At 52.2% G+C, this 26,385-nt stretch overlaps 11 protein-coding genes across 11 annotated transcripts; 7 read left to right on the top strand and 4 right to left on the bottom strand.

The window, feature by feature from the left end:
* Nucleotides 1-1,618: 1,618 nt before the first annotated feature.
* On the top strand, nt 1,619-3,154 carry CGCA056_v014659 (uncharacterized protein; the record flags this gene model as incomplete). The annotated part of the gene is made up of 1 exon (XM_037329901.1): nt 1,619-3,154. One exon carries the CDS (start codon nt 1,619-1,621, stop codon nt 3,152-3,154), a length of 1,536 nt encoding a protein of 511 aa, XP_037172304.1.
* An 82-nt stretch (nt 3,155-3,236) lies between these two features.
* CYS3-1 (Cystathionine gamma-lyase) lies at nt 3,237-4,539 on the bottom strand (the record flags this gene model as incomplete). The annotated part of the gene is made up of 3 exons (XM_037329900.1): nt 3,237-3,794; nt 3,848-4,372; nt 4,450-4,539. 3 exons carry the CDS (start codon nt 4,537-4,539, stop codon nt 3,237-3,239), a joined length of 1,173 nt encoding a protein of 390 aa, XP_037172307.1.
* Nucleotides 4,540-4,835: 296 nt separating this feature from the next.
* Nucleotides 4,836-5,798, top strand: Cbs (Cystathionine beta-synthase; the record flags this gene model as incomplete). The annotated part of the gene is made up of 3 exons (XM_037329899.1): nt 4,836-5,083; nt 5,145-5,690; nt 5,792-5,798. 3 exons carry the CDS (start codon nt 4,836-4,838, stop codon nt 5,796-5,798), a joined length of 801 nt encoding a protein of 266 aa, XP_037172290.1.
* Nucleotides 5,799-6,457: 659 nt separating this feature from the next.
* TMT1 (Thiocyanate methyltransferase 1) lies at nt 6,458-7,500 on the bottom strand (the record flags this gene model as incomplete). The annotated part of the gene is made up of 5 exons (XM_037329898.1): nt 6,458-6,613; nt 6,668-6,784; nt 6,847-7,032; nt 7,204-7,369; nt 7,445-7,500. 5 exons carry the CDS (start codon nt 7,498-7,500, stop codon nt 6,458-6,460), a joined length of 681 nt encoding a protein of 226 aa, XP_037172291.1.
* A 3,877-nt stretch (nt 7,501-11,377) lies between these two features.
* Nucleotides 11,378-11,869, top strand: CGCA056_v014655 (uncharacterized protein; the record flags this gene model as incomplete). Its single annotated transcript, XM_037329897.1, has 1 exon — nt 11,378-11,869. One exon carries the CDS (start codon nt 11,378-11,380, stop codon nt 11,867-11,869), a length of 492 nt encoding a protein of 163 aa, XP_037172292.1.
* Nucleotides 11,870-12,322: 453 nt separating this feature from the next.
* CGCA056_v014654 (uncharacterized protein) lies at nt 12,323-14,456 on the top strand (the record flags this gene model as incomplete). The annotated part of the gene is made up of 2 exons (XM_037329896.1): nt 12,323-12,381; nt 12,467-14,456. The coding sequence occupies 2 exons, from the start codon at nt 12,323-12,325 to the stop codon at nt 14,454-14,456; spliced, it is 2,049 nt and encodes a 682-aa protein (XP_037172296.1).
* A 144-nt stretch (nt 14,457-14,600) lies between these two features.
* CENPV-0 (Centromere protein V) lies at nt 14,601-15,819 on the bottom strand (the record flags this gene model as incomplete). Its single annotated transcript, XM_037329895.1, has 5 exons — nt 14,601-14,933; nt 14,991-15,186; nt 15,268-15,314; nt 15,384-15,449; nt 15,517-15,819. The coding sequence occupies 5 exons, from the start codon at nt 15,817-15,819 to the stop codon at nt 14,601-14,603; spliced, it is 945 nt and encodes a 314-aa protein (XP_037171738.1).
* Nucleotides 15,820-17,425: 1,606 nt separating this feature from the next.
* P450-1-2 (Cytochrome P450 monooygenase 1) lies at nt 17,426-19,243 on the top strand (the record flags this gene model as incomplete). The annotated part of the gene is made up of 5 exons (XM_037329894.1): nt 17,426-17,791; nt 17,854-17,956; nt 18,029-18,097; nt 18,155-18,733; nt 18,801-19,243. The coding sequence occupies 5 exons, from the start codon at nt 17,426-17,428 to the stop codon at nt 19,241-19,243; spliced, it is 1,560 nt and encodes a 519-aa protein (XP_037171814.1).
* A 793-nt stretch (nt 19,244-20,036) lies between these two features.
* On the top strand, nt 20,037-20,636 carry CGCA056_v014651 (uncharacterized protein; the record flags this gene model as incomplete). The annotated part of the gene is made up of 2 exons (XM_037329893.1): nt 20,037-20,114; nt 20,202-20,636. 2 exons carry the CDS (start codon nt 20,037-20,039, stop codon nt 20,634-20,636), a joined length of 513 nt encoding a protein of 170 aa, XP_037171820.1.
* Nucleotides 20,637-20,981: 345 nt separating this feature from the next.
* Nucleotides 20,982-22,209, top strand: GLO5 (Peroxisomal (S)-2-hydroxy-acid oxidase GLO5; the record flags this gene model as incomplete). The annotated part of the gene is made up of 2 exons (XM_037329892.1): nt 20,982-21,133; nt 21,183-22,209. 2 exons carry the CDS (start codon nt 20,982-20,984, stop codon nt 22,207-22,209), a joined length of 1,179 nt encoding a protein of 392 aa, XP_037172301.1.
* A 294-nt stretch (nt 22,210-22,503) lies between these two features.
* dke1 (Acetylacetone-cleaving enzyme) lies at nt 22,504-22,968 on the bottom strand (the record flags this gene model as incomplete). Its single annotated transcript, XM_037329891.1, has 1 exon — nt 22,504-22,968. The coding sequence occupies one exon, from the start codon at nt 22,966-22,968 to the stop codon at nt 22,504-22,506; it is 465 nt and encodes a 154-aa protein (XP_037172288.1).
* Between the last annotated feature and the right edge of the window lie 3,417 nt (nt 22,969-26,385).

The raw sequence follows: 26,385 nt of genomic DNA, 5'->3' as shown, positions 1-26,385 counted from the left end.
GATATCGCACTCTGGAACATCGAGTACGCCAACATTATCATCAGCTGATGTACATCTTTCGAGATTTGACGTTGATGATTAATGCTGGAGAGAGGTCCTGCTCGTTCGTCTGCATGGGACCATGTTGCTGCTAAGATGAATGTTGTCTTCCAGACAAAGTCATGACAAAGTCATGACGAAGTTGACTTCCAGTAGTATCTGGTGCATGACTGCCTGTTCTCATACTTTAAAAGGGGAGATTAATTAAGCATCCTTTATAGCGTTTTTGTGATGTTTTCAACATAAATATGCCGAATCACAGGCAGACGTTTTCAGGATAAGAATGGATAAACACTGTACGTATGGTGTTGATGGTGTTAGGTGGCTTTGGTTTCAGATGAGAATCCACCGTCTACGTGAGCTGGGACTTTAAAGACTAATAATCAAACAGAATCAGCGTTAACATGAGGCATAGATGTGATTAATCCAGCTTATATCCTCCCTTAGCTTATGTTACTTATTGTTATTTATCTTTAGGATCTTTATGGATTCATTCTAGGATTAATATGTCTGCTGTTGCCTCTACTGAATTGTCTTATCCTTGATGTACTATACTTCATATGAGTATACTTTAGTCAAGCGAATATCCTCGCCTAAGTTGGCGCCTGCGTTATGACTTATTTGGAGCTATTTCGCCACCTTTGGTCTAGACATCCCAGTCTCTTTCTCAGCTCAAAGTCTAAAAGATTCACATGTACATGTCTTCTAATGGAACCGGCTCAATGCAGTGGAAGATGGCTAGCATATGTACCTAATCTTGCCTTAGCTGAAGCTACTCAGACAGAGCCCCTCCCTCTGGACTGAGACACTGGGAGGGGCGTGCTGGCCGGACTCGCCACTCCTCCGGGCTTGCCGGCTATTAGAAAAAAATAGGATGGAGAGCTCCCCAGTTTTTACTACGTTTGGTGTTCATACCAAAACAAAAAGTTCTTATCTTGGACTAGGCTTTTCGAATACATCCAGACGTATGGTAAGCTCATCGTGAAGGCGAAGGTAAGTTGCCGTGCGGCTGTATGAACTGGGGGCTCAGTACACGTGCCCGGGAGTTCCCCGCGAAAAAGGACCACCTTTGACTACGGCTCAACTTCTAGAGCGGGCGTCAACCTCATCCTACCTAGGTAAGTGGGATTTGTTCTTACATCAATTGCCGCACTCGGCCTTCGGCGACACTAATCGAGAAGTGCAGGCCGGCTCAGAACATTCACACACGGCACGATCACAGAACCTCGACTGTCGCAATCCGATGTCCGATGGAATCCAGAAACCTCCCGGTCAATGTCCCAGCCAAGATCCCCGACTCGGGAAAGACCAGGAGGGGCACAAGCAGGCACGCACGAAGCCCGACAAAAGTTCTCAAGGATTGGTTCGCCGCCCATGATGCGTATCCGTATCCCTCGGACCAGGAGAAGGAGGAGCTGAGAAGCCTTTCCGGGCTGAGCATCCGGCAGATCTCATACTGGTTTGTCAATGCCCGCCGTCGAGGGGGCGTGAAGAAGTCGGCAGTCCCTACAGAATTATCGGTTCCGGAGCTGCTGCCGAGCACAGAGCCAGCGACAGTCAGAACCCAGGATGGGATGCCATGAACCCCTTGGACCGCTGGAGGAACTCGCCGCCCGAGGAAGAGCCGGTATCGCTGGACGCCATCGCAGAAGCCATCGGCACATCACAGAGTCTCCCCGGCCTAAGTTCTTCTATCGACTGGACCGAGCCGGCGAGCTGGAGCCAGGGCCAGACCGCACTCAGCACCGACTCCATCAGCTCCCTCGGATCCTCCGACCAAAGCAACTCCAGCAACTCCTCCGCACACTCATATGCCTCTGACTCGCTCTTCAATATCCGCACCCAAGAAGGCCGCCGCCGCAGACGGCGCAACAACCAAAAGTACCGCAACCCGCTCGCTGCACCCCCCGCCGACGGCGCCAAGCGCATTTACCAGTGCACCTTCTGCACCGACACCTTCAAGTCGCGGTACGACTGGACACGGCACGAGGGCACGCTACACCTCGTCCTCGAGAAGTGGACATGCCTCCCCTCTGGGCCGCGGTACTCCGACTCCGCCGAGGCCGTCGCGCGCTGCGTCCTCTGCGACGAGGCGGATCCCTCGGAGCAGCATCTGGAGAGGCACAAGTACCGCGAGTGCGCAGCCAAACCGCTCGCTGCGCGCTCGTTCTACCGCAAGGACCACCTCCGGCAGCACCTGCGCCTCGCGCACGGCGTGGACGACGTGTTGCCGTCGATGGGCGGGTGGAGGGCCAAGATCACTAGGGTGAAGTCCCGGTGCGGCTTTTGCGGCGAGACGTTCGCGCTGTGGGCGGACCGAAATGATCACCTCGTCGAGCACTACCGCGCCTGGGCGCTTATTAAGGATTGGAAAGGGTGTAGGGGCCTGGAGCCGGCTGTTGCGCTGCTAGTGCAGAATGCCATGCCGCCCTATCTGATCGGGGCGGAGGCGAACAACATTGAGCCGTTCAGCGCGTCGAGGGTGGCTTCCAAGTCGCCCGCGGCGGATGAAGAGAGGGATGCTGTGCCATCGCAGTTTGAGCCCCTGACGGCTAGGCTGGGCGACTACATTAAGGCCGCGATGGAGAATAGCAGGCCGATCACGGACGACTCGATCCGGAGGGAAGCGCGGATGATCGTGTACGGGGATGATGACCCCTGGAACCAGACTCCTGCCGACAATGGGGAGTGGCTGCGATTATTCAAGGCGGGCTACGGTCTGGCGAGCGATGAGAAATTGCCAGGCTCCAGCGGACTGGATCCTCCTCATGCATGGCCGGTTGATTTGCCATTCGATGCGTTTCCCGATATGAACACAACAATCGTCACGCCATTCACATTGGAGAACATGCAGAATGCAGCAATATCGAGCTCTGCGTCTACCCCGCTGGACTTTTGCGGCGCTCCGGTCCAAGACGTCACAGGGGATGGGGTGGCTGTTCCTTGGTCGTGGCAGACTCCAGAATGCCTAGCTGAGTTCGGGCAGATGGGATGCATGCCATCGATGGAGATCCCTACAGCTACTGAAGTTTGCAACATCAACGACCCATTCTTTGGGGCTCCTGTATGCCCAGAGCTGTTGGCTCTCGAGGACCAACTCAGGAATACAGCATAGTGGACTAGTCGTGCTCGGTAAAGAAACAATTTTCATCTCCATTTCTAGCTTCTCCAGTCTTGAAATGCCTCTTTCACGAAGTCTACTCATCTTTCACAGCTTCAGCCAAAGCGAGCTCTAGATCCCCCTTCAGGTCCTCCACATCCTCAACACCAATACTCAACCGAACCAAATCATCATACACACCCACGCTCTCCCTCGCTTCGCGCGGCATAGACGCGTGCGTCATGCGCGCCGGTATCTCGCAGAGGCTCTCCACACCGCCCAAGCTCTCCGCCAGCGTGAAGTACTTCGTCGCCTTACAGAACCGCGCCGCCGCTTCCCCGCCGCCCCTGATGCGGAACGAAATCATGGCGCCGCCCATACCCGCCCAGTGCTGCCTTTGCGCGATCTGTCTCTGCGGGTGGGAGGGCAGGCCTGGGTAGTTGACCGCCAGAACGTGAGGAGACGCCTCGAGGAGACTCGCGAGAGCCGCCGCGTTGGCTGAGGCGGCATGTACTCTGAGGTGCAGAGTCTTGAGGCCGCGGTGGGCCAGCCAGCAGTCAAAGGGGCTCGGGACGGACCCGGCTGCTGTCTGGATGAAGGCGAGCTTTTGTTCAAAGTCGTCGGAGTTGAAGGCTGCGGCGCCCATGAGCACGTCCTAGGGTGCTAGTCAGCAGGATCTGGGAGGAGAGATTAAAAGGGGCGACTTACGCTGTGCCCGTTGATGTACTTCGTCACAGAGTGCAGGACGATGTCGGCGCCGTGGTTCAATGGATTCTGGAGATACGGCGACAATATCGTGCTGTCCACGACCACCATAATGCCCCGCGCATGAGCAATCGCCGCCACGGCACGAATATCAACCAGCGAAAGGGTAGGATTGCTCGGCGTCTCGATCCATATGAGCTGCGTATCATCTCTAACGAGCGTGGCCATGTCTCTTTCTAGAGAAGGCGCAAAGTCGACCGTGACACCGCCGAGCCTCGTAAGGAAACGGTACGTGCCGCCGTACAGGTCCGCGTTGCAGATGACGTGTCCGCCGGGGCGGACGAGGCCGTGGATCACAGCAGCCGTTGCCGCCAGTCCGGAGGAGAAGGCCAGGGCGTGCTTGGCGTGCTCGAGCGTTGCGAGGGCCTGCTCGAAGCTCTCGCGGTTGGGGTTGTTGGAGCGGGAGTAGATGTATTTGCTCGTGGGCTGGTTGATGTCTGGCTGGGCAAAGGCTGTGGCGAGGCATATCTGGAGGAGGGTATGTTGTCAGCGAGAGGTGTTACGGAGATTGGGAGGGGGTTTGGATGGCGGACCTGCTAGGAGACGGCGCCTGTTGTAGGGTCGTGAGGTAGGCCGGCGTGGACTGCGTTGGTGCCGAAGCCGGGCTGCTTCTCGGAATGCTGTTGAGAGGGCATGGTGTCACACAAGTCGGCTAATGGTTCGGGGAAACTGGAGGCGTGCTGCATTATGATTCTAGACGATCGCTTGCCATTTATGCACCAAAGGATGGACGCTTTTGACACAGGGCGTGGGAGCTGACACTGACGGAATGGGGGTTCTTGGGGGTCCTCTTCGATTGGCAATAGCCTTGCCCTATTGTCTTTACGCAGTCACTCTAATGTTACTGCTAGGGCTACGTTGCTATCTGATCTATAAAGCCTAAGTCTTGGTTCACCAGCACGTATTTCACAACCAGGAATCTATACCCGCCATGGCAGAACTACCTTTACCCCCAATCTTAGACTCGGCCATCCACCTCATCGAGCAGACGCCGATGGTCCGTCTCAACACTCTTCCACAGTCAGAGGGCATCAGAGCCGAGGTCCTGGCCAAGCTGGAGTTCCACAACGCCGGGGGCTCAGTGAAGGACCAGGTCGCCAAGGCGATGGTCGAGAAGGCCGAACAGGAGGGAAGACTCAAACCAGGCGACATCCTGATCGAGGCAACCAGCGGAAACACGTACGTGCCCTCTACTATCCCTCATATCGTTCAGCAGCAAAGTTCACTAACACGCCCCCAGCGGCATCGCTCTCGCCCTCACGGCCGCGGTTAAGGGGTACAAATGCGTCATCACGATAGCAGAGAAGATGTCCGAGGAGAAGGTCCTCGTCCTCAGATCTCTCGGCGCGCAGATCGTGCGGACCCCCGCGGGCGTGCCCATCACCTCGCCCGACTCCATCATCAGCGTCGCCCGGCGCCTCAACGCCTCAACGCCGGACTCGCACATCCTCGACCAGTACACCAACCCAAACAAACCGCTAGCCCACGAACTCGGCACCGCGCCGGAGATCTGGACGCAGTGCGACGGAAAGGTTGACATCGTGGTCGCGGGCGCGGGGACGGGCGGCACCGTCACCGGTCTCGCGCGCGGGCTGCGGCGGCAGAATCCTGGCGTGGTCGTCGTCGGCGCGGACCCCGTCGGATCCGTGCTCGCACAGCCTGACGAGTTGAACGCGGAGAAAGGGGAGTATAAAGTCGAGGGCATCGGGTACGACTTCGTCCCTGGGGTGCTGGACCAGTCTGCCGCCGAAGTCTGGGTCAAGACGGGGGATAAGGAGGTGTTTGGGTACGCGAGGCGGCTGATCAGGGAGGAGGGCCTGCTGTGTGGCGGGTCGACTCAAAGAGATCTTCTTTTGGCATTGCCAATAATGTTTCCAAACAGAAGAGTTCATGAAGGTGACGTTAACCATACTTCGAGTCTTGCGTCGGCTTACACCGGCCGAAAATGTGGATCCCCGCTTAGCGGCCCCACTCGGAAGTGTCATTCAACGAAGAAAGCAAATGCCATCCGACGCCCTGAGAAGTGTCAGTCAACGCCCTTCAAGAATACGTCAGGCCACATGTCACGAGGTGACAGAACTTCTGGCCTGTGTCCATTCAAAATTGGCAAGATTTATGCTGGAGCATGCTAAGTCCCCGCCTCAGCCTACGCCCTTGAGGTGCCATTTTGTTGAAAGCTCATGATGGAAGTACGCGAGCGCACCTCTTGACGGGCGAAGCCATTACGTCGCTGGCTCGGGATTCTTTCGCGGTAATTCACTTGTTTCCCTGGACCAGACGCTGAGTATAGGTCTCAAGCCTTGGCCTAGCTGGGTTCGCGCCAGTTAGCCGCAGGTTAACAGAATGCTTGACGCTCACGCCTGCATTTCAAAGATAGCACTCAAAGCCTTTTATCTTTTAATCAAGGTAGAAGGGACTTATGATGCTAGGGAAAAATAACTCCTGAGCATAATTGCTAATTGGTATGGAAATACTGCCCGTGTACTGTTGTTACTCGATGAAAATTATTTCATGAATAAATTGCTAGAGTATTCCGTCCTGGATTATCTCCAGCTAGAACTTCTCAGTCCACACACTGACCATATCCGTTCCTTTTCCGTTCTGGTAAGACCGCGGCGGCTTGAACTGACCCACCCGCCGGAAAGATCCCTGGAGAGATTTGTCTTCCGCATCCTCAACCACCGGCTCCTGAATAAGACCATCGTCACCCTGCGCGAGAATGTTCCAGTATACTCCGCGAAGACCCTACGGCGGTCCCGGCACATCGAGGTCTTTGTAGAGAGGGAACTCGAGGCAGAAAAGAACACCGGTGAGCGAGAGTAGCTCCTGCATACACCGGGCCCAGTCTTTCCGCATCTCTGGAAGGAGAGCGCAAAGGAACTGCAAAGACGGGTCAGCGGCTCGCAGTCTTATGAAATTGACTGAAGTTAAGGGATAGATACCGTGTGGTCATAGATGAGATCGAATTCCTGGAAGTCGCCTCCGCTGCTGCTGGCGCATTGCGCCTCCCAGTTACGCATAAAGAAGTCACCTGCCAAGATCTTCACCTCGCCGGGCTGTGCCCCGGAGACGCTGTCATGCGTTCCGAAATTGTACTCTCCCGGTTCTGGCAGTTCCGCCGCGGCGTACTGGCGTGCGACATCCGCACCCCTTTCCGAGACTTCGAGGCCGTAGACGTTGTAGCCGTGGAGAGCATGACCACGTCATATCCCTTGCCACACCCCTGAATGCGTCAAAAGAAAGAGCAGCAAGTATCTTAGAAGAGCGTAGGATATGCTGAGCCAAGTGAAATGACTCACGGGGACAAACGCCTTCAGGCGACGACCAGTAGACGGCCGAGGGAGGACTTCGGAGCGAGACTCTACGAGGTCAATGAGAGCCGGCGACGGCTTGCCTCTGTCCCAGAGGTTACTCTCGTCGGATTCCCACAGCTCTGCCCAGCCGACTGACTGCCTCTCGCGGTCTCTGTGATGGATGGTCAGCCCTGGGCTCCGAAAGTGCCTTTTCTTTCGGTATACTCCTGCGAAGAAAGGCCCGTACTTTGAGGTGAAAAGCGAGATGAGGCGGCCAGGGCCCTTCGTGTTTTCTGTCGCCATCCTGACCTTTCCAGTAAGATCAGTGAAAATATTGAGGGATAATTCAAGAAAAGAATGAAGCAAAAGGAAGCCGCGACAACCAGTTGGTGTTTTATAGGTAGTCCAACTGTGATTGAGCCGGCAGCGCGGAAGGGAAGTCCCGGCATTTGTGGCGCCTACTAATGCCATCTAACGCCCTATGACAACGCAGCCTGCAGCAAACTGTGTTGCCCAAATGTGACAGCCTCTCCAACCTAGCTGCTGACCCTAATTTTGCTGCTTTTGAGAGGTAGAGTGGTGTCTGAGGTGACCTTGGGGTGATTAGGGTGAGCAGAGGTTACCAGGCGGGCAATTTGAAGAAAAACGGCAGCAAATACAAGTCTCCACCTCAAATGATACACGGTCTTCGAATAAGTTTATAAAATGAAGAAAAGATGTTGATTATGAAAGAACTCATTTTGCATCTTGTATCAATTAGGACGGCAATTTAAAACGCATAAAGTTCCCAGCTATGGACTGCTACGGATTTAAGATTGTTACTACCCGACAATTGGATGACATAATGAAAAAGGAATTGTAAGAGAAACCGAAACCGTAATTGCTGTAAAATTCATACGATGTCTGGAAGCTTCCTTTTCTTGAGAGTCCCTGGAGCGCCAAGGCTTCTAACTGCGAAAGGTCTTCCGATTGCCCTACGCATTCTTACCGTATTGCACCTTCTTAACTATATCTACAATTCTGATGGTAGTGTACTATCGACGGCAATTGTGGCGAAACTCTCGGTCAGTTCTTGCATGTCGCCGGAACCGATGCACTGGTCGCAGTGGCCTGCCTCATAACGGGCATCAGCCTGACCATGAAGTCGGACGGGAACCTTGCCTCCCGATGTCCAGGAGATGGGTCATCGTTTAGATAGATTCCATGCTCGATCAGTCTTTCCAACATGAGAAATGCGGCATCGTATTGGTTGCTTATATCGCCCGAGCAATACGGTACTACTTAAACACTCGGGCGGCGATTATGGAGTTATTGAGGTCAGGGTGCACTTTATTTGACAGATGTCGGCTCATATATACCCCTATCACGTCGCGATACGTGTCTGTTAGATCTTAGTTCATAGCCCACAAGCATATTTTACACGCCAGGAGAAGGAAATCAAAAAGAGAAGATCTTGTTCATGCTTAAGATACCAAGAGGTAAGGAACTAGAACAGATCTATTTCGTGCTCCGTACACAAACATGTCAGCCCTCATCAAGCGTCTCAAGTACAGCTTGCTCATCCACATCTTGCGGCGTTGAAGCTGCTTTCAAGGTGTGAGCGTGCATTTGAGGTCTGTATTGCATCTATTGATGCACTTCACATAGACATCGTTGCTTCCTTTCCCGAAAAAGCAATCTTCCCGGCATAAGTTACACTGTGAACCTCTTTAGTTACAGAGCCATGAGTAGTCAGATGGCTTGCTTACCGCTGTGTTTTGGCGAGGTTCGATGGCAGTGGGGCTTGCAACGGCAAGGCCTGCGAAGAGGGCGAATAGAGTGATAGAAATTTGCATTTTGTAATGGGATAACAACGTCGGTCAACGACAATACTGAAAGACTAGTCAGGGCGACTGAAATTGCAAAAGAGAGCTGGTATCAGCTAATTGTAGACAGTGAGTAGGCGTGCTGGAAAATATCTACAATGCCAGAAATACGGACCGAGTACCGCTTCTTAAATAAACATGTCAAGAGGGATAGTTTAGAAGCAATCCGATATTTACCGCAGTGTGGACATGGTGCTCTTTAGAGTTTTGTCTGAGTATTTCGAGCAGGCCAGAGCAGCAAACTATGTTATTATGATCCCCTGCTCTGCAGTATAAACTTGCGCAGGCCAGCACCCCAACTGAAGGGATCGTAGCACTGGGGCTCCGCAAACTGACTCGATGCTATGTTCAGCTGACACAAATCTGACACAACGCCAATGAAAAGGCCGGCCAACTGTCCCTATAAACAGATTATGAAAGGGGCGGCCAGGTCGCTTATTGGGGTGCTCGGTGTGCTAGAGTGCGGTTGCGCGCATGGGAAATTTTCCTTTTCTTACTCAAGCGGTAATAAAAGCTCTCCTGTCGGCTGTCACCGCTGGACTAGCACTCTGGGCCTCGTGTCACGTCCTTGGACAGCCCAGGGCATTAAAAGGTCCCTCAGCACAGTCAGCAGCGGGACCAGTGAGCAGGGTCAAGTGACGGGCATTGTGGCCTCGACGGATGACGGGAATGACTGCTTTCTCTGAGGTGTTGCGACCTGTCAAAAAGGAAATGCGACCAACGTTGATGTCAACAAAGCCGCCCACTAGTTCACTAATATGCTGCTTACATATTGCAGCTGAATACCTCATCAAGTGCAGACGAAAGCAATGGCGACGGCAGACCAGAGGTTTAAGCTGATAACCAACTGCACCACAATGCAACAGCTTCGGCAACAGGTCGTTATCGCCTATTCTGCACTAGTAGCCGCGCCGGCCAGTGCTCCGATTGGTCGGGTTGTAATAGATGCAGCTATTGAACCCGCCGGTCACCACGTTTCACTTTCTAGGGCTGGTTCCTCAGACCAAACGTCGCTACGATACGAGACCAGGCGACTTAAACTTCCTGAATTACCACGCAAACATCTTTTTGAACGTGAATCAGATTGAGTTTTGTGGGGCGCAGAAGTATGACCCCAAAGGCATGGTCCAAGACAGCGTGCCTGGTGAGGTGAGGGGCAACGAACCTGCGCAGATGCAAAATGGTGGAAGATGAGAGCCGTAGCGAAGCAGTTTGGGAAGGTTTGGTCGAGCCACCAACTGTCTGAAACGCTACGGCCGCCTGAGCCAAGGACAGGCTGACATTGATTCGTTACAGGAGGAAAGCACGCAAGACATAGCGGTTGTGGCCATGTCAAGTCACTCGAGATACACTTAAGGATTTGTGTAAGAGTCTGTCTACAGAAACAGGTGTGATGGACAGTTGGCGATAAGATATGGACATGCTCACACCACTTCTTGGAAACACAGGCGGATGCACATGCATTTGTCTAATCATCACTTCTGCACGTAGTGTCAAGAGGATATCATGAAACAGGGAAGATTCCAAGGACAATTGTGCACAAAGCAGAGGCGAAGTCACTCCGCTCTGGATGATCGACAAACACAGTACGGCCAGCTGGCCCAACAGCAACCAGGCAGACATGCCGCCCCCAAACTCGCGAGCTTATAAATAGGAAGGTCCAACTCAGATTCGCGGAATCAGAGCGCCAGGATTGGAAGGTAGTCGTATGGTCACAGAGCCTGCTTGATGCAGCCTGATCAGCCGTAGCTTGGTTGCCAATAGCCGCCGATCTCTGTGCAGCCTGATTGCTGCGGATCGGCGGTGCATGTAAGTTGATCTAAAAAGTTCATACTCGCTCAAGGTCAAGATGATCCGTACACAATCAAGGCTGAGCCTGGCAAAAAGGTTCAACGTCCATAATTCCGACCCCTTCCCTGCCTTCGTTCTTCTTCGCTCCATGGTGGTCCTCTTTACTCTGCCGAATTTCCGCAACACCGAGGCTTACATCACAGCCCCCAGCTATTATATAATTACCTAAAGCTGCTTCTACATCCATTGCTTGTCCCACGTCCCGTCTTTCCTTTTTGAACCGTTGGGCTGTTCGAAGTGATGAGCGCTTTCCTCCGGCCCCCAAGCCCCGGTGCCGCGGGTGATTATACGCATAATCCCGTCTATTCCTTGGGGCAAGAGGTCGATCTTTCATGCCAGAAGGAGTATGAGGTGATCGACTTGATCCTGACACAGTCATCACCTGAGAGGGATCCATCCGTCTATCTCCTGAGTGAGTTACCTCGTTACCCTGGCTCATTGACATTTGACGCCTGACCTGCGCAATGCTGACAAGAGACTTGGTGGCAGACGCAACGAGCGCTGGAGGCTGTCGTTGGAACGTCAGTCTTGACGGCCTAGCATTCCCCGACTGGTACGACCCGACGCTGAGCCCCGTCTACTTTTTCCGAATGCTACTGGCTGGGACCACTGGCGGCGGTACAACATCCCATTACTTCAACATTACTGAGGCTGCCGTCTCAGCAACCACTACATCATCATCTGCGGTCACATCGCCGACTGCGTCTTCCACATCGGCGTCGGCCTCGACACCGGCTCCCCTTAAAGACGAGGGAAAGGGGCTGTCTGGTGGGACTATAGCAGGTATTGCGATTAGAGCGACGCTAGGGACTCTCGCCGTGGGCTGTCTGGTGGGATGGATGACCTGGAAGCAGATGCGAAATAGGAAGCAGGCGTTGGCCCGCCAGAGCGAGAAGTCGGCAAGTCAACGGAACAACACATCCCATTCAGTGAGATCATTACTTGATGCTGTATAGGTAGGTATGTTGGCCAAGATCCATTGCATCATTACCGGATCGTAACAATCTGATTTTCAAAAAGAGAGCTTCTCCCAGACGGCCTTGAATTCGCGTTCGAAGCGCGCTCCTCCATCTCTTTTTCGTATCCAATGCGAGAAATGGACCCAAACGTTCCGAGTGACACAAGCAGCGGCGCACATTGTTCCACAAAGCCGAAACACGGAGATACGAGAAATCAGATTGACACATAACACCCTCGTACAGCCCTCATTGTTTAGATGACGATCTGCTTCGTCCGCAAAAGAAAGTCCACGTAGTAACTCTCACCCCCTTACGGGTATGCTTGGCGAAAGGGTCGTGTATATACCACCTCAAATCAAGACCTCTCGTCAGTTCAGAAGCTCATTATGCATCAATTCTGTTGCATCTCGGGAAAGGAGAGCAGTGAAGTTTCTATCCGTTCACGCAACCATGAAGTTCCGGCGCTCTGCTGTCAGAAACTCGGTCGACCATGCCTGGATGCATTTCTGGTAAATCAACCTTCCCGCCATGGGTTCTGACGCGCTTCTCCCATAGAAAAGCAGACGAAATACGATAATTGACACGATGTTCCAGGGCCGTCTTGTTCGTCGCCGTCACCGCACAGTCTTCCCACCCAAACAGAGCAGAGTGCATCGGAGCGAATATCACCGGGCCATGCTTGGTTACTCCAAACTGCTTCGACCCGATGTACTCTACGGCGCTCATTGACAAAGATGAAAACATGACCCTGCCATCTCCCCATCGGCGGATCTCTGGACATTTCGAAGGCACCGACGTCGATTTCAACTTTTACCTTCCCCCGGAAACATCGTGGCAGGGTCGTTTCTTCAGCTACGTCTACCCGGACCAGAACTCTACGGCCATAGACCGGCGGATTGGCTTTGTACTGGACAGTGGTGCCTATATTATTCAAGTTTCTGGCACTTCGGGATATCGTGCCGACGCCGCCGCGGCGAAATTCTCTCGGTCCATCTTGGCCAACTACTATCGCTCGGTCCCGGAACATGTCTATGGTTACATATATGGCGGCAGCGGAGGCTCGTACATGACGATCGGTGCGATGGAGAACACTGCTGGTGTCTGGGACGGGGCGGTACCCATTGTGGTGGCAACGCCAGTCTCTATTCCGTTGAACCATGCGGTACGCAACTTGGCCTCAGCAGTGCTTAGGAACAAGTCATCCCATATCATTGACTCAATTAGAAGCGGAGATGTGAAAAAGGCCATGCCGAATCTCAGCGAGACCGAAGCATCTGTGTTTAGGGAAGCGACGCTTTCGGGCGTTCCAATAGAAGCCTGGGAAAACTTCAGCGGTCTCGCGAGCAGCCGAATGCTGAAAGTTCTGTTGAGCTCGGTCAAAAACCTCGACCTCTCTTACGCGGACGACTACTGGAGCAAACCAGGATATCTGGGGACTGATAATTCCACTCTATCCGACGTGCTTCATTCCAATTTTGCCAATCTCACGGCGATAATCCAAGTCATCATCGCAATTAGCGATGATGACGACTTTGCTTTTAACATCACACTCGAGGGAGTTCCTGAAAAGATTGTCAATTTTGACGGCCTGGAATTCATCCTCCTCGATATGGACTGTTCGTCCAAGATCGATGCCTTGACCGGAACCTGGAACCCCTCCACCAAATCCATCATGGCGACCAAGGACAATCCGGACATCGTATTGAGCAATCTGACCCAGGGCCAGCGAATCCGCGTCGACAACAGCTGGTTCATTGCAATGCATACATACCATCGCCATCAAATCCCAAATCGACCCGGTTTCTACGGATTTGACCAGTTCATGGGACCCGACGGAGCCCCTGTGTATCCCCAGCGAGCCGTACAAGCCGCTGCCGAAGTGGCCAAGGGCGCATGTGGCGGTCGCACCCATAGCGGCAACATCACTGGGAAGATGATCATAGTGGACAACCTCCTCGATAGCGACGCCTTCCCATGGCATGCAGATTGGTACAAGTCTCAGGTACAAAGGACTCTCGGTTCCAGCTTCGATGACAACTTCAGGCTGTGGTACAATGAGCGCGCCGATCACTTCTTCGAGCCTGTCGCGGAGAATCTGAAAGACTTCATTGTAGACTACACAGGGATGTACGAGCATGCGATGCGCAGTCTTTGTGCCTGGGTTGAGGACGGTATTCAACCACCAGCATCGACGAGTTATCAAGTTCAGAATAGCCAGGTAATTCCTTCTGGCGAAGCAGACGAGCAGCATGGTATCCAGCCCATTGTCGAGCTTTCCATGAATTCGTCGCTTACTGGAAACATTCAAAGGGGGACCGAGGTAAATTTCATCATGCGGGCGGTAGCACCTGTTGGGGCTGGCAAAATCGTCGCTGTCGAGTGTGATTTTCTGGGAGGCAAGACGTTCGAAAGCGTGCCATTTGGCGAACCTAACGAAATCGTTGACCTGGTTGTGCCATTTGCTTATGATATTGCCGGCACGTATCTGTGTGTAGTCAAGATTACTGTTCAACGTGAAGGAAGCTCATCTTCCCAATTTTCTCGGGTAAGCAACTTGGGGCGGATCCAAGTCGTAGTACGATGAAATGATGCTAGAAGTATTCAATGATGCTTTTTCTTTCTACCAGATGCGATGAGGCCTAAGTTTCTGAGGCCATTTGTTGCCTTTGTAGATTAAATGAACGTGAGATAGAGCCAAGCTCGAACATTAGGACGCCAAGCCTCACACCTAAGGGTTCTTGTAAGGCGGCGAGATGTTGTTGGCCCCATCCTTCAAGACTGGTGGCTTCATCTTCTTCAAGTCCACGTCGGGCAGGACACGTAGATTCACCGGGTGTCCAGATTTTATGCGCTCGCCAAATCCATCGGCTGGCACTGCCCCGATAGCTTTTCGCTCCTCTTCGGAGAGATGGTTGTACTCGTTAGTCATACACACACCGCATATCTTGCAGAACGTCTTGGTGAGGACGTGACGCGAGAAGCTGTATCGGCCGATGTTGGCGGGTTCGGTGGCGTGGAGAACGACTCGTTCCTTCTTCGGATAGATCCACCGGTAGGCGTTCTGTTTCGTACTTGTCAGCGTCTGAACTTACACCGCCAAAGAAACCCTTCGACTGACCCTCACGCAGATACTGCAGTTGCAATCGGCTGTTTCATTGTCATTTGTTTCATCCAGCGGCTCGCTCATGAAAGCCAGGTTGACTGCGCCGCAATGACAAGAGCCGGTGTAGAGCTTGCTGCCGTCGATGGCGGGGGGCAGCGGCCCGTTGTGTTCGGGAGATACATATTTGTCTCCGAGAGAAGCGCCATCGTACCTGGAAATAAGCTGATTAGCCAAATGAAGTCCTCCTAGGACATATCTTCCAAAGAGATGTTCATTTCCAAGAAAGGCTCACGGTTGCTTCTCCAACTCAAAAACATCAACATCCTGAATGGTACGAATCTGCAGACGAAACCTGGGTCAGTACCTCATCGTGTGCAGATGGAGTTTTGAGATAAGGAGGTCACTCACGTTGAAGGCTCTGCCATTCCCTCCAATGAACTCCCCCATAACAGGCGTGGCACAAGTGGGACAGAACTGCAAAATCAATGTCAGCGACTAGGCTAGGTATCTTGTCTTCTCATATTCGTCATCGAATTTGTACCTTGTGAGCAAGCTTCTTCGCGCCAAAGGTGTATTGCGAAAGAGCGTTCTTGTCGCCTTTGACAATATTGAACTTGCTGCCTTCTGTGGGAAAGACCCAGAGGTACCCTTTCTTGTGGCAGATGCTACAGTTGCATTCCATCGCCGACTTGATCTCCGGTAACTCAGCTTCGTAAACGAAGGATCCGCAATGGCAATTGCCTCGATACAGACGTAGACTTGGCTTTGGCTGTGGCTGAGATCCATCTTTCTCCGGCTCTTGCTGCTGTGCATCCTCCGCTTTCTTGCTTCTTGTGGTGACCATGTTGGACGGCCTGAAGGTGTTCGTACTCAATATGATCAACGAACTTGGAGTCTTAGAGGAGGACTAGAGGAGAACAATCATTAAGAGATCGTTGGCGGATAATTTCGAAGGGAAATTAGAGATGGAGGTTGCAGGTTGCTAGTTAAATGGCAGGCTTTGGAGCATAATTACCCCGCGTTCTGAAGCCCCTTGCATGGGAAGGCAGGCATCGCCAGTCAGCACGAAGGGAAGCGGCGTTATCTGAGGCCGAACAGTGCCTAGCAACAGACTTGTGGCGTTCCTCACTTGAAGTGGAACATACACTTGCAACTCTGATATCCTTCGAATTGGTGCGGTTTCTTCGCTGTTTGTGACTCACCGCTGTCAACAAATCCCAGCTGAGTGAGGTGTAAGACTCTGATGTTGCTCCGAACATCTCTATCCCACCAATTCACACCACATCTACAGATTTCTGTAGGGCGATGTGAATGAAGACTGGAGTGTTGAGCATTCGGGAGCGGGGTCGCCCAATGCCTAGCTCACAGCCGCTGACGTCAATCTCGCCTGTGACTGTTCAGCTGCACTTAGTGCTGAGGTTATATTCATATCAAGGGGATGTTGTTGCTCGGGAGACTCCTAAAAGCACGCAATGAGTCTCACATTGGCTACTTGCTGACATGCAAGAAAATACAGCCAATGTTTGATTGGATTTTAACATCAATTATACCGGAGAGGGGTAAGACACACTCATACTATCTGAAGTGGCCAGTGCTACAAGTGCAACTGGTTATGATCTAAGGGCATTGTGGTCCTCTCCAAATTGATATTTATAGACCTCGTCGGCTTCATGCCATGGTTGGTATATGGGCATGTATAATAATATAGGTTCCTTTCCTCCGACAATTTCTGGTGGACTCGCGGCTTGCACTGGCGTGAACCTTGATACATAAATTTATTGGCGTTGCGTTCGGCGAGCGGACGTATATGCGGGAAAACTCCGTGATCTTTAAATTCGAGTATTCTTGATCTGAATCAGTTCCGTAAGTCTGTGGATTCACCTTGCAGCGGACATTGCCAAGGCTCTGACGTGAACGACTCCTCCTGAGCATCACCACGCGGGTACGCTATCCCGCCGGCGGCAAGAGATGAACCCCCACTCTCAAGATTGATACGAAACCGAGAAAATTCGCCCAATGAGCTTGGCAGTAATTGATTTCTAGTTCGAATACACGGTCACAATTAAGGTTCCGGCACTTGGCAGCAAGGGTGATCTGCATTATGGTCCGGTGGGATGGAACGGTTCCCCTCGCGGACGCCCTCCGCAAACTCCGGTTTAACTATTCGGGTAAAGCTCATTGGTTCATCCCTCAGACAGCCGCTGAATGGATTATCCAGTTGACGCGACTGCCGGGCCGTTTCAGTGTGGACATCGGCCGAACACCACTGCCCCGGTGAGGCGGTGACGGAGCTGACCGCGGGGCTACGGACAACCAAAGTCCGCCGCCCGACGAAAGAATACGGGTATATGTGAAATTTCCCGTTGGGATTTTGAATCAACAGACGAACACTCCAATCATTCAGATTACAAAATCAGCTTCTCTCCACCGCAAATCCACCTGATTTCAGCATGGACGTCTTCAACACGACATCCTTCGGAAACGCAGTCACCGACCGCCAGGACCCTTCCGCGTCCTCGTGGTACATGGCGGCATCATGCGCGACTGTCGCCATTTTATCGCTGTTCCTTATGAGGGACCGCACCACCAAGCTTCCGTATCTCAACCCCAAGAAGCCGTTTGAATGGTCTTCAGCTAGAGCTGCGCAGGAGATCATCCTCAATGCCCGAAACTTGATGTACCTTTCAGCCAACAGTCTGTTGGGAAAGCCTTTTCGCGTGCTGGGTGACGTTGGCGATGTCATCATTCTGCCTCCCGATGTTGGCCAGGAGATCCGCAACGACAAGCGCTTCAGTTTCACACAAGGTCTTGCCGACGTAAGTTGATTTGAACCCGACCTATCACACTTTGTGACTACTAGCTTACACGGGATTTGTAGGACTTCCAAGCTCATTGCTCTGGCTTTGAGCCTTACAAGGAAGCCTGCGACCCGGCTGAGAGACTTCAGAATGTTGTGAAACTGAGGCTGACAAAGACCCTGGGTGAGTACTTTCCCTCCCTGTAATTCAAATACTGTAATGGAGACTTAGACTTACACATGACCTGTGCAATAGGTAAAATAACCAGCATCCTCTCCCAGGAAGCCGACATGGTTATCAAGAACACTCTCACCGACTCGAACAGTAAGTTTGAGTGTCCATCCTGCTTCTTGTTACAGACGCCCTGACACTCCTTCCCAGACCCCCACGATGTGGTTCTCAAGGAAGCGGTCCTTGACATCGTCTCTAGACTCTCTGGTCGTATCTTCGTTGGCGAACGCCTTGGCCGAAACGACGAATGGCTTCATACTGTAATCAACTACGTTGAGACGAGCGTCTTTGCCATGCAGGATATGCGCAAGTGGCCCGAGTTCCTCCGACCTATCGTTGCCTGGTTTCTCCCCAGAACTCGACTCCTCCGTGCGTACATCAGAGACGCCGAGAAGCACGTCTTTGCTGAGATCAAGAGACGCAAGGAAGAGTCACCGGCCGTCGAGTATCTGGATGCTATTACATGGTTTGAGGAGATGGCCAAGGGACAGAAGTACAACCCGGCCGTTGGTCAGTTAATGCTGGCCAGCGTTGCTGTGCACACGACTGCCGATCTTGTTTGCCAAGCTATGTACGACATCTTGCAGCACACTGAGCTGATTCAGCCCCTGAGAGAAGAGGTTATTCGCATCATTGGCGAAGGAGGCTGGAAGAAGACGTCTCTTCACAACATGAAGTTGATGGACAGCGTTCTGAAGGAGAGCCAGCGTCTGAAGCCCAACCAGATCGGTAAGTCTCCTAATGGCACAAAACCACGAATTGGATATTAGAGGAACATCAACTGACTTTGGAACAGTGGGAATGAATCGCAAGACAGTCGAAGACATCCAGCTTCCCGACGGAACTTTCCTTGCCCGCGGAGCTTCCATCGTCGTCTCCGCTGAACGCATGTGGGATCCTAAGGTCTACGCCAACCCTCTCGAATTTGACGGCTACAGGTACTTCAAGGAGCGCGGTGGCCCCAAGGATGCCGTGAGCCAGCTCGTGAGCACCAGCACAAGCCATATGGGCTTCGGACACGGCATGCACTCTTGCCCTGGTCGCTTCTTTGCTGGAAACAAAGCCAAGGTTATTCTGGCTCACTTTCTTCTCAAGTATGACTTTGAGTTTGCTGAGAATCGGACGCCAAAGTACATGGAGTATGGGTTTACTTGTGAATCGGACTCTACCGTCAAGGTTTCTGTTCGCAGACGCAAGGAGGAGATTGACCTGTCTGTCCAGGACCCCCAAGCGGAATGAGCACGCGTTTAGTATTCATGTTCAAGCTTGATCTTGAACGACTCAAAGACAGATTGTAGTTCATTTTCTTTTGTCATTTTTGGTGTAGCTTAGAGGCAGTGTAAGAAGATAAAGGTCATAGATGTGTTCTGTTTTAGGTTTGGTAATTTGTGTGGTGTTATCCTAAATTACATTTTGTGTTCATGAGTACGATCGCGGCATCTATCACGAGTTCTTGAACGAATACTCACTTTTTGTACGTGAGCATCAGGCAATGCGCGCGCTGTACGTCCAATCAGACATACCTAGTTGCGCCCACAGCCAGCTAATCACCGACACATTGCGTGATCAAATTCTTTTAGTCACGGCGCTATTACCACTGTGTACACGACGATTTGATGTTAGCCAATTTTGTAAGCTTAGGTTTTGAAAACAAGCATGCCGTGTGGATGGTGCTTGATGTTAGTGTATTAGGAACCTTCTAGGGACTTGATTACCCACCAATTGGCGCTGATTACCCAGCAAAAAGCCCCATTGCGGGGATACTCCAGCAAGCCACATTACTTCACCCTCGCACCTCTTCCAAACGTTTTCTTTGAAAGCATTCATAATTGAGCAAGAGACGTCGCAACCTTATCAACAGAAAAGCGCTGTTAGAACCATTCTATCTGTTACCAGGCTCTCAAGCAAGCGATTAGCAGACCAAAATCAAATCAATGTTCGCACCGTCTTCAACCCAACCCCATCGGCAACTTACACAGAATCACGGGGCCCTGTGGGAGCACTCACCGCAACACGCACTGACTTTGGAGAAATGGAGCCCGCTAAAGGGCCACTGGAGCCATCGGAGTTCGACGTTTACAACCGCTTGTCCAATATGATGCAGACCTTCGTGAGTTCTTTTGTCGGGGAGGCTGGATCTCAGCGATCCCTGGTCTTCAGCGACCTCTCAAGTAATTCTGACGTATTTGCTGTACAGCACAACCACTTTCGTCGAACCTGGAAGCGTCTTCAAGATTCCACATTACCCCCTGTTGACGGCCCGCCAAAAATAACGGATGACCAGATTGTCAGGGAAGGGCTGTTCTTCTGTTACCGTCTGACGAACCACCACAATATTGAAGAGAGGTCTCTATTTCCAATGCTGGCGCAGGAAATGCCTGAATTCAGGGGTGACAATGCACTTCTACTGGAACAGCACCGGGAGATACATCATGGCCTCGAAGACTTGCAGCAATATCTAGAAAAATGTCGATCGCGCAAAACCAAGCTGGACCTTGCGATACTGAGGAGCAAAATGGAGCCTTGGAGCCATGTCCTTTTACTGCATCTGGACCTGGAAGTCGAAATGCTGGGCGCGGAGAATATGAGGAAATACTGGACGTGGGAGGAAATGCTGGGAATGCCTGTTTGAGTAATTACCGGCGATTATGTACGGCGTACCACGGTACACACCGAGAGGCGCCGACCAAAACAGGTGCACGGCTCCGACATCGGCAACGTTGACACCGAACCGCCGAGCTGACACGGCCCGGCGAGTCGGAGGTCCGCTCGTTCACGATGATGATGCCATAGAAGTCAGGGTGGCCCGTATCTCGCGACGCCGAATTTCGGAACATCGTGGGAACCAACATCGTCAATTCTGCCAGTACTTACAGCAAGTGCTTACCCCTGGCCCGATAAACAAATACTAGGTCTCCGCCACAATCCACCCGATTTTAATTTACTGCTCACTTTCTTTCACCACAACACGTTCAACATGACTATCAAAGAAGTGACTCCGAAGGTAGTGACCGTCGCCGACGCGTACGAGATCGCCAAGGCGCGTCTGCCAAAGCCAGTATGGGATTACTACACCACTGGTGCCGACGATGAGCACACTCGCGAGCGCAATCAAGCTGTGTACAGAGAGTAAGAACTTCTCACTCCGTCTCATTCAATTGACTGATCTGTCTTGCAGGCTCCTCCTCCGTCCCCAAACACTTCGAAACGTCTCCAAGATCGACACGTCAACAACGATCTTCGGCAAGCGCTACGACATCCCGATCGCGATCGCGCCGAGCGCATACCAAAGACTCGTCGGCGGCGAAGGCGAGCTCGACGTCGCCCGCGCCGCCTCAAATCTCGGAACCAACCTCACCCTTTCCAGCAACGCTACCACCTCCCTCGAAGATGTCGCGAAAGTTCTCCCCGACCGCGGCCCCGAGTACCCGAAGCCGTGGTTCCAGCTCTACTTCCTCGGCAACCGCGAGCTTACCTCAGGCCTGATCAAGCGTGCCGAAAACGCTGGCTACGAAGCGCTTGTCCTCACCGTCGACACCGTCGTTCTCGGAAACCGTCTGCAGGAGCGCAAGACGCCCTTGACCCTCCCGGCTGGTCTGTCGATGGCGAACATGGAGTCGCGGAAGGTCGGCGCCATTTCCAGAGCCAACATGCTGCTGCGCGCGGAGACGGCGGCCGAGTACAACAAGATCGTGGAGGAGTACCACGGCTCGCTTGTCGATGCCAGTCTGGAATGGAACGAGGTCATCCCTTGGCTCAAGTCGCAAACGAAGATGAAGATTCTTGTCAAGGGCATCATCACGGCTGAGGATGCTCAACGGGCCGTGGAGGTTGGTTGCGATGGAGTTGTCGTTTCGAACCACGGTGGTCGCCAGTTGGATGACGTTCCGGCGACCCTTGAGGCACTGCCCGAGGTTGTTGATGCGGTGAGGGGCAGGATACCCGTCATCTTCGACGGAGGCATCACTCGAGGAAGTGACGTCTTCAAGGCGCTGGCTATTGGCGCTGATCTGTGTCTCATCGGACGCACTGCTCTTTGGGGCTTGGCATGGGACGGTCAGAAGGGTGTTGAGGGAGTGCTCCACATCCTTGAGCGAGAGCTTCACAGAACCATGGCGTTGATGGGCACCGCCAGCCTGAAGGAGCTCAACAGAGGATTGCTCGGACGCTCAAAGAGAGATGGATTTGGAATTGCGAAGCTTTAGATGATGAACGTGACCTTGCATTAAGCGATCTAGCGATAGACTATTTGGAGTTTTGGGACTTTTTCTCAATCATAGACGTCAGACATGGGTACCTTGGTCCGCCATGCTTGTGAAAATAGACTTAGAGTTGTATTACCATTGTCATCAGCACATACCAGACGCCCGCTTTCCTGTTCCAGCTGGTGTTCAGTCGCGTTCAACTACATGCTTAGAAGAAACTCTTACCTAAACATCCAGGCTGAGTTCCACTGCCAATCGAAGACTCGTTCACGACATGTTCAAGTCTCCACCCAATTACGGTTCTTCGGAAGTCGAATCTGCCAGGTGTTGAAGCATAGAAACATCCATCAAAAACAATTCACGACCCTCATCATCAATGAAAGCCGAGGGGCCATTGCTCATCATCAACATCTCCACCTCATCCTCGAACACAAGCGGGTCATGGACCGCGCCCTTCCTCTCAGATACATAATCTCCCTGTGCGAGATGTCCCGTTTGAGGGTGGTTGCCGTCGCCTCGAATGACATAGATCTCCGCGCTTTCGATGTGTCGATGCCGAGGAAGAACTCCTCCCTTCTCCGCGCGGACGATAACAGTATAAGAGCCTGTTTCGGGAGAGAGTTTCACTAGCTTGATCCAGACCTTGGGCGCTAGAGGCAGCCATATGAGACCGTTGCAGTGTATGGTGTCCCCGCCATCGTGAAGTGCAGAGTCGTCGGTTTTAGTAGAGGAGTCGGTTTTGGGGACCAAGGAAGTCATTTTCAAAGATGGAAAGTAGTGAATGCCGAGAAAGCGTCTGGTAATGTCGTGTTGGAAATTTGCGTGATTGGTTCAATGTGCGAGCCAAGTTTATATAAGTGAACCAGACTCTCGGAACTCGTGCCCGGATCATTGGACATTCAAGGTATTGAAGATGGACAACATATATCTCGGCGGAATTAGTTTTCGGGTCCATATTAGTAAGTCGGTCGGATGTTTACTTTCAGTGCATGTTTCAAGACCCGCTCGCGACACCATGTTTTCCATGATAACTGACCTATATTTTGTAACTGCTGTGATCCTTTTGATGCCTCAGACCAAATCCATGCTCTCATTGAGTGTTGTGGGGTTGCTCTGAAGCAAGTACTCCCTCGGTGGGATTAGTTTGCAGATAAACCCGTAAGTCCGGGGCACATGATTCATTCTGGTTGATATGAAAATGAAAATTAAGAGTCACCTCTGTTTCCACTTTGAAGATGAAAACACGAACAGAAACCAACATGAGAGTCCGAAGTCCACGTCCACGTTGTCCGAGTCGGGCTGACTGTACGTGAATTCTCCATGTTGCGCCGATCCCCCGCTAAACATGACCTAAAATTTCGATCTGAGAGGAGCATTAATTGTGAACTTGGAGTGAAATTCTCAGAACATATTCGGTTCAGCCTGTTGCCACTTGATTGGCTCTCGGCCTGCCCAGAGCGTTCTTGCCCATCCTCTGTTGTACCGTAGCGGTATTTTGCACAACATAACAAAGACTTCACTGAATTGAGTCGGATCTTGGAAGTGGACATGATATCGTAACATAACATACATGTAGCTTGGCTTTCAAACACGTCTTCCATGATGTGGGCTTAACAGGTAGGCCTTCGACTTTGAAGTTACAGCATCAGTTGTACCTCATACTCATGTCCGAGAACCAGATTGACTACCAGAACTGAATTCATTTTGCTCGGGATCTTGAAGCCTAAAGTTAGCAAAAAAGGTTGTTTGGCTCTTAGTGGTGAAGTAAGTGGCGAGAAGGTGGTCCATTGTGGCCCATGGTAATAATTGTGCTCCTCTCGTTATGAATTCACTGCCGTCATCAAACATAGACTGCCCATTTGGTTCCATGCTGTCGTCATCACTGGGAGAGCTGGCTATGACCATGCACTGAAACGATTTGGCATGACGTTTGCCAATGAATGCACGCTGCAGCGCCCGAAGTTTGAAGAAGGGTGCATTGGGTCGTTTTGAAGGCTGCTTGGCTGCGCAACCTTCTCCCTGAGCGCTACCAAGGGTAACAACTTAGGCCTGCGATCCAATCGCTCTCACATGGTCCCTATTGCAAGGATCCACGCAAGGACTGACAAGACCAGCACTTTGTCACTGAAGTCCCTACCACTAGCCGAACTTTTAGGGGCATTGCAGAACTGAGGGCCCAGCATGCCTTCCGGGTCAGGCCACGTCCCATTTGGACAGCCTGCGAACTCAAGAATAGCCGTCCTGGTGCGGTTCTCCATGTCTTCTTCGTTCTGCTGCAGCCCGTAAGGATCCGCCTCGCGTGTGGGAGCCATTTTCATGCACCGCTCCCCTAAGGAGTTTCCAAGGCCGTCGAACTCGAAGTTGGTGATGAGAACAGGGCAGGAAGACGCCATGTGGGCGAAATCGGGCAGCCGAGTCGATTCGAGGTCCAAATAAAATGTGATCTGCTCCGAGGCATAGACCGGCCTCGGACGCACGGAACTATTTGGAGGGCAGGCGTTAATCAACATTGTAGTGTAATCCAGTAAGAAAACCCTCTCCGTGCCGTTTATAATTTTCCTGTTGGGGCTTCCGAAGACCATGTGAACGCCGTCCTCTGGGCGAGGACCAGGCTCCGTGAGGCTCCACCAGCTCCCTGATCCAAACCTCCGGCTGCATTGATAAGATCTCTTTCGTCCGGATAACCACTCAGAGACCAATCAATCTGAAAGGGAGCGATCTCGTCGTTTTCCTGCCACAGCTGGGAAGCGTTCCGGGCCGCGAAGATTATCGGAAAAGGCCAAATGTGCTTGTACGTCTCGTTGGCCACCGGGAACACCAAGTCGACCTCGATGTCCGCTGGCGAGGCGGCGCAAGTGGTCAGGAAATACAACAACAGAATCAGAGCCGAGCAGACGTGTATGGGAGGAATCGTACGCATCGCAAATTGATTCGGACCCGCTCCGGCCTTGCAGGACACCAAGATACAAAGCTGTGAGAATTGAGGGTTGAGTGTAGCCGTGACCAACTGACGGCCGAGACTTGTGTAATTATACCTACCTGCGGCAAAGAAGGCGACCCACGTAACCAGGGTTGCTTCGACTTGGCGACAGCTAGTTCGGTTGCGATTGAAATCCTCAAAGGGGCAATGTCGTCCGGTTGGAAGACAAGCGAACCCGAGACGGGCATATACATTGATACCTGGTCACGGATCTTGCATCGCACTACTTCTTGCCTGGGTGGTCAAAATGCCACGTTGATCTCATGCGTCGAATAAGTCTGTTGGAAGTAAAAGCCCGCCCCTTGAAGGATGAGTTCTCACGAGACCCTTGGTGACGAGTGTGACTGACCACCAATTCTTGGCTGGCCCCGCTACGCCAGGCTGTCTTCCTGACCAGGCCTAGTCTGGGGCACCTTATATTCAAGTTTGATTTCGCTTCTGCATTGCTCTGGCCTCCGCATGTTACTACTCTGCAGGTATTGGGTGTTGTGATAATTGAGCCCGAGGTGTCGGAAGAAGAGGCTACTGGCAATGTTGGTTGAAAAGAATTTTTGAACCTCGCATCAATAAGAGCGAAAATGTGATTGGTTTGTCTTGAAGCCAAATACAAGCACTGAAGTCTCATATAAAGGGGATGTTTTCAGTGCTCGTTCTTCAATGAAGTATTGATCAGACAAGACACAGCCCTCACCTTTGTCTCTCATTCGTTGTCTGTAAACCGCATCATTCTTTCCACAAAGTATCCAACCAATTTTTCATTCTCAACGTCGTTACTGGCGTCCTCGGTACTCTCGGGAGCTCAGCCAGCTTCCCCCTCCAGCGGCGAGGCAGCAGTCCGAGCCCGAGCCTGATATTCGATCCCAACACCGACCCAAACTGCAGCTGGTGGTGGGATGCAGACGACGGACTTCCCTGCGAGTTTGCGGTCTAGTGGAGTGGACTGACAATGGCAGACTTTGCCAAATGGGTGCGTCAAGCCGGCTGACCATGGCCGAAATATCCTCTGACCCAGAACGTGTGTAGAACCCCTCGGTCAACAGCTGTGGGGGCTGAAAGATGGCCACTCGTACTGCGTCGAGGTCGTGATCGCCGCTCCAGAGACTCCGCGGCCAACCACCTGATTCTTCTTCGATGTATATAATGTCTAATCATAGTGGTTGCTTTCAAATTTGTTTGCTTCGACGACGTGTAGTGTT

Source organism: Colletotrichum aenigma (assembly GCF_013390185.1).
Source record: "Colletotrichum aenigma strain Cg56 chromosome Unknown KSG_Cg56_contig10, whole genome shotgun sequence".
NCBI classification, from domain to species: domain Eukaryota; kingdom Fungi; phylum Ascomycota; class Sordariomycetes; order Glomerellales; family Glomerellaceae; genus Colletotrichum; species Colletotrichum aenigma.
Note: the sequence above shows the minus strand (reverse complement) of the source record. Positions and strands in the feature narration are given on the sequence as shown.